Source organism: Doryrhamphus excisus, linkage group LG9, assembly GCF_037039965.1.
Source record: "Doryrhamphus excisus strain RoL-2023G ecotype Guam linkage group LG9, RoL_Dexc_Guam_v1.1, whole genome shotgun sequence".
Classification (NCBI taxonomy): Eukaryota; Metazoa; Chordata; class Actinopteri; order Syngnathiformes; family Syngnathidae; genus Doryrhamphus; species Doryrhamphus excisus.
Genome location: NC_136365.1, coordinates 2476260 through 2483007, shown reverse-complemented (window position 1 = coordinate 2483007; position 6748 = coordinate 2476260). Strand labels below are relative to the sequence as shown.

General features: G+C 41.6%; 1 protein-coding gene across 1 annotated transcript; it reads left to right on the top strand.

Annotated features, from left to right (window-relative positions):
• Positions 1 to 617: 617 nt before the first annotated feature.
• Positions 618 to 3813, top strand: adra2c (adrenoceptor alpha 2C). The gene has a single exon (XM_058077765.2). It carries the CDS (start codon positions 914 to 916, stop codon positions 2264 to 2266), a length of 1353 nt encoding a protein of 450 aa, XP_057933748.2. The 5' UTR covers positions 618 to 913; the 3' UTR covers positions 2267 to 3813.
• Positions 3814 to 6748: the final 2935 nt, after the last annotated feature.

Genomic DNA, 6748 nt, shown 5'->3' with positions numbered 1-6748 from the left:
GAACTGGGAACTGATTATGGGATGCATTCAATTGTAATCTGATGCGTGTTCAAATGAAATAAAACCATTACCATTACCATTACCATGTTTAGTTGAACTAGAATTAAATTTTCATTCACACCCCAGTTGGTCCAGTGTTTTTGTCCATATAATAAGCATAAATATTCTATAATTTGATATTTTTAATGGATGCAATAGTGTCAATATCATTCTCATACTTTTAAGTGTTAGCTGGCTGTTGCAATAGTGACCTCCAGTGTGCACACAGAAGGAAAAAAGGCAGCCGTGTGTCTCCTCAGTGCATCTTGACAGCAATGTGACCTCCAGTGAAACTGTCAGTGGTTTCCACAGCAGCATGATGCACACCGCCGTAAATATGTAAAATCCATGTGATAAACAGTGAAGATGCACATCCTCAGCTACATGAAATAAACGACTTGTGACGAAAGTAAGTATTGTATTACTTGGTTCTGTTTTTCTCTCCAATTATTGCTCTGATCTCTTTTGTGGGGAGGAGTAGCTCCATCCTTTCTCTTGGAAAAAAAAAAAAAAAAAAACCACGACACGTGGTTGTTGCGCTCCCTCACAGCCGCAAACGTTCCGCGGGGGAGCGGAGGAAGAAGAGGAGGAGGAGGAGAGATGCAGGAGCAGGCAGCAGGAGCGAGGACGTGCTCAGAAGGGAGTGCGCTCTCTGACCATGGACACTGATCAGTGGAGCATCATGCGCCTATTTGGAATTAACACTCATACTCAGTCTAGTTTTGCATTTATGTAGAAGGATGTGGGAGGTCCACGAGTGGAAAGAGCAGAAAAATGACATTGGATATTGTCGCTTTTTGCTGTGAAGTCCTGATCCTGCTTCACATTACGCATGGACATTTGACTTTTTAGGAGCAATCAACTAAATGCCAGAATGGATTTTTTAAATATCTCCGCTTTAGAGGAGGCGATGGAGGCAGACAACGTCTCCGCTAACAGCACCTCGCAAAGCAAGTACACCCCTCTCGCCATCTGGGGTCTGGCTGGACTTGTCAGTTTCCTCATTTTGTTTACGATCGTCGGCAATGTGTTGGTTGTCATCGCCGTTTTAACAAGCAGAGCTCTGAAACCGCCCCAGAATCTTTTTTTGGTGTCTCTGGCCAGCGCAGACATCCTGGTGGCCACCCTGGTCATGCCCTTCTCTCTGGCTAACGAACTCATGGGTTATTGGCTTTTCGGCAAGATCTGGTGCGATATCTACCTGGCGCTGGATGTTTTATTCTGCACCTCCTCCATTGTGCACCTCTGTGCTATTAGTTTGGATCGTTACTGGTCGGTGACACAGGCGGTAGAGTACAATTTGAAGAGAACGCCAAAAAGAGTTAAAGGGATGATTGTAGTGGTCTGGTTGATCTCAGCTGTTATCTCCTTCCCTCCGTTGATATCAATGGACAGGAGCAACAATGAGGCAACTCCCCAGTGCATTATCAACGATGAGACCTGGTACATCCTCTACTCCAGTATCGGGTCTTTCTTTGCCCCGTGTGTCATCATGATTCTGGTCTATATCCGGATCTACCAAGTGGCAAAAACCAGGACTAGAACCATGTCAGAGAAGAAAAGGGACGTGGATTCACCACAGGAAAACGGTATGGATCGAACGGATCAAGGCAAAACCGATTCATTTAAGTCGAACCGTGGCGGGAGTGTTAAAGAGCAGGAATGCGAGAACGGCCACTGCAAGGACCACACAGCTAGCTCCTCCTTGACAACCACTTCCAAAAATCCACACACCGACCACCACGACGACTTTGACGACAGTAGCTCGTCAGATGAGAAGCCCAAAAAAAGTTCCTCGTCATCCAAAAACCGCAACGATGACAGAAAAGACAGAAAGTCCAGCCGGAAAAGTAGCTCGGCATCAAAATTCTCCAGCAGGAAGTCCTGCGCCAGTTCCAAGTCCATGGAGTTATTTTCATCTCGTCGTAAACGCAGAAGCACAGTTAACAGGAAGAAGGTCTCGGCCGCTCGAGAAAAACGTTTTACGTTCGTACTTGCTGTTGTCATGGGGGTTTTTGTTGTGTGCTGGTTCCCCTTTTTCTTCTCCTACAGCCTGTATGGAATCTGCAGAGAACTGTGCAAGATCCCAGAGACTCTGTTTAAGTTCTTCTTCTGGATCGGCTACTGTAACAGCTCATTAAATCCGGTCATCTACACTATCTTCAACCAGGACTTCCGCAGAGCTTTCCAGAAGATCCTGTGTAAGTCGTGGAAACGCTCTTTCTGATGGGCTTTAATAGAGACTTCATCCTGCATATTCCTATTTAAGCGCTTCTGAGCTGCAGAGAAAAGTGCTGGCCTGGGGAGCTTTCACACCTTTTACTGTCAGGGATTGCACTCCGAATGAACGGATGCAGAACCGCCTGAACTAAAGGTGCAGGAAAAGGGGTTTAGAATGCTGCTTTTATACCCAGAATGTCAGGCATCATTTTACACTCCAATATTTGCTCTGACTAGACTGACTAGACCCCCCACCCCTAAACACATTGATTTACTCCTCCCTTCTTTGAAACACAACACAAACGTCACTGTGATGGCTGCACCAGGACGAACTGCTCAGGAGATGAAGGGTTTATTCAGACACTTTATTTACGTGACCTTGTTCATTGAACATAATGCCAAGACTTTGACAATCTCCTCACCGTTGTTATTGTTATCTATCAAACAAAAGGATTGTGCATCTGACTTTATTTTCTTTGTTTCCAATGGGACAAAGGGGCTCCTTGCTTACTGGTTCAGTGGCAAAAAGATTTAAAAAAATGAACCACTTTTAAAAAATCTATATGTGAAACTCAGTGGGATGTTCCTGGTTGCTCATACAAACTATGTGACCACCTAACATCATTAGATGGAACAAATCATCTCCATACTGGAAATCTGTTTGGACTTTCCTCTTCTGTGTGAAACAATAGATGGAAAAAATTGTATCCCGGACATCCACTGAGGTGTGTGAAGCTGTTTGTGTGGAGGAGAAAGAGGTGACTGAAAGTGTATAACATGTGGAAATGTGTTGGTGAAGTGTGTTAATCTCCACTGCCACTCAGAATGTATGTATGTGTGTGTGGTCTAATTCCGTATTCGGCAATGGGACTGATTCTCTCTGCCCAAGTGTCTTTCTCTTCCTCCTTCATTTTACTATCAGGCAGATTTGATCTTTTCCGCCACCAAAGTCAACCGCATTAAAAACCTCCTCCATCCTTTTACTCACTTTTATCTGCTGCTGGCAGACTAACAAAAATACGCATTACACACACTTAGCCTCCACAGTCTACATCCGCACAAGATATCCATCTTTACATTTATAGCCTTAGGTTAAATATTTGTCTTTTCTTGTAAATATGTGGAAAACAGTACAATATTATTGTGTGGCGCCTCATTATCACACAAGTATTAAGAACATGAACATGAACTGTTGGCATAATGAACAATGCTGTCATGGAGCATGATGGCACAACAACCTTCTTTCCTTTTCTAACATTTCTGACGAAAAAACAAATGTTTACTTCTCTACATATTCCAAAAGATCAAATAAATATTATTTTAACTGTGCTTTGCATGGATGTATTCTTCATTTATGTGAGTCGGTTGCATATCTCAATTTGTGTTTGCTGTTTATTATTTCAGCAACAATTTGGATAGGATGGGTTGAAAAAAAAAATGCAATTAGTAATTTACACATGAGTTAATCATGATTAATCACCATGTCTGAAATTTGGCCATTTTCACTGCATTTTATTGACAAGGATAAATGACAGTACACAGTTACAACATACTACAGAGCACAATATCATTTGTCTGTCTCTTAACAATGTTTCTGTAATTTCACTGAACTAGGCTATAGGTTAATCGGGGTTAAAGGTATTTAGAAGAGTGTTGTTATTTTCAAACACAGTACAGGAAGAATAGTAAAACTACGAGATAAAACACCTTTATCCTGCACAATGTAATTGGGCCATCCATTGCTTTTTTTTAGAAAGTAAAAGATTGCTTGTCCAAGCAGCTTTTCGGAGACCCTTATTTTTGTTCATAATGTTGCAGAACAAAGATGTTTATTTTTGCTGAGGGGGAGGCATTTAAGAGACCCTTAGTTAGTTGAATGTATTCAGACGGGATGTAAAGCTTATATGTTTGTCTTGTAATATGCGATGGTGAGACGAAGCCGACTGTTAATGAAGTGCCTCTCAAGTCTATGGCTGTTGTCCTATCTTCATGCTAAGCTTGCGGCCGTCCATATTTATATGAACCTCTGCTGCACTTCAAAGAATTTTATTAGCCGCTGTTACTCACGGACGTCCAGCGGTCTTAATCTGACAATGATGTTCGGCATCCAGAAGTCCATGAATGCACCTGCCGTGAGTGTGCTTTGTCATGTCTTGTTGCGAGTGTTGAGGAAGGATGTGCGGGAGAGTTGGAGATACATCTTTGGTGTTGGAAATGAGCACTGCTGTTATTGTAAGGGTGTGACTGTGGGGACACTACATTTGCCTCCGTTCGCAGGACTTAACAGAGGTGTGGCTTGTTTTGATTACGCTAAAAGCATAAAGAATGAAATAAATTGTGTTCTTTTTGACACCTAGCGGATGACAATGTGGAGAAAACCAACCAGGAAGTCATCATCTTGTGAGCATCTTAACATCCATTCATTTTCTGTACTGCTTATCCGGGCATGCTGGAGCCAGACAAGAGGCTGGGTACACCCTGGACTGGTCTCCAGCCAATCACAGGGCACATATAGACAAACAACCATTCACACTCACATTCATACCTATGGACAATTTGGAGTCGACAATTAACCTAGCATGTTTTTGGAATGTGGGAGGAAATTGGAGTACCCGGCAAAAAAAAGAACATGCAAACTCCACACAGAGATGCCCAAGCGGGGAATCGAACCCACGTCCTGAGCTCTATCCACTGTTCAGCCGCATCTTAACATTAACTCCACAATTGCTTTGTTTTATTGGTCTTTTTTGTGACACCACCACAGAGCGAGACCAATTATGGCAGATAAGAGAAGTGTGATGATAACCACAGAACATAAAAAAGGGGTCTGAATGCCAAAAATAAGCAATATATTGTGCTTTTTTTGCCACTTTCGGGTTCCATTCACAATCGTATGAATGGTGTCAGCATAATTTTTTAAGCGGATGATAGAAGATGCAATAAAATAGTATATCCCTTTTTTTTTATAAATCTAGAAAAAGTTATATATAATGTTCAATCTTCAGTGCAATCATGCTGCACTCAAGGTAGTCTCTTTGCAGCCGGGTTAGCGCCATTCACATTTCCATTTCCCGTTCCCCATGGATGGTAAACATGGTTAATACCATCTTTATACAACAACCTTTATACCGTCTTTTTCACCCTTCACTCCGTATTTCTGTGGTTTCTCTGGTCGCTCGGCTATAAATGAAGGGGTTGATATGGTACAAAATGCCAAAAAATACAGAGCTGCCTTACTTAACACTTAACACGCAGGTGGCGCCATCTTGAAACATGAGACCTCCACATCAAATCCAGTCTATATCGATATGAACGATATGTTCGTTGAAGAGGGGATACAAATACTCTATTTCTGTATACAAAGTACACCTCCTGTAAAGGTCTACAGGTGAATACAAAATCAAATGTAAGTATAGCCAGGGGCGGACATACCATTAGGCAAACACAGACAATTGCCTGAGGCCATGACATTTCCAGGGGCCCCCAAACGTCTCATAAAAAGCGATTATTGATTTAATTTCTTCAATTTCAAGTACATACTAATGTTTTGTCTTAATGCTTGAAGCATCAAAATGAACACTTGGCGTTTTAACCCCTACCTTTCCATACAATGAACTATTCCATGTTACTGCGCATGTGCAGATTGATTCCGGAAGACAGGAGCAAAGCTTTTTGACGTGGAGTTAACCCCAGTGAAACTGAGAAAATAACTTCAAATACTGTAGTTTTTATCAAATCTGCTGGAGGTGTGGAACGTTTTCACTGCCAGAACAAACATTGACACGACGACAGGCGCACTGCAACCGTGAAAGTCAGCCAAGGATGCAGTCGTTTTAGAGATGAAGCTGAAAGTGATGGTTTTCATCACAAAGATATGAATATTAAAGCGGTAAACAACTTCCACTTTAATACTAATAATAATCATGGTGTTTTTTGTTTTTTTATTTCAGTGCTTATTCATATTTGCTAATGCCAGCTTGCTCGGGAGAAGCATCAGAATCCAAAATCTTGCAAAAGATTGCAACACCCTGTCAAAATAAGAAGTCAAAGACCTCAGTTAATGATCTCCCCCTGCCTGTCTAATATGTTTATAATCACTTGAACATCTTCATTATTTGGATAAGAGGTTCTAAAAGTCCCGAGTGATGGCCCACCTGTTTTAAGGCTTATTATGTTGCAGGTATGGATAACCCAAAGACGACCTCAAAATGTTTTTGTTAAGATTCTGTTTAACTGACAGAAATTTGTTCCGCACATGACCGTGATAAGTACATTTCCCTGAAGCAGGGTTCCTTCTTATGAATGGAATTTTTACATATAGCATTGAAAACATGTTTACGATCTTCTAAATAAAGGTTTTAGGATTTAGAGCCCTCTGGACATGAAATAACACCCACACAGTCAACCTTTACACTCATATTACCCATTATAGTAGATAGAAGTGTATACAGTATCAGCTGCAGTGCTTGTAAATTGTTATACATTTACA

What these genes read in the sequence shown, in the direction of transcription:
- adra2c (XM_058077765.2), top strand. Translation starts at nt 914, where the DNA reads ATGGATTTTTTAAATATCTCCGCTTTAGAGGAGGCGATGGAGGCAGAC.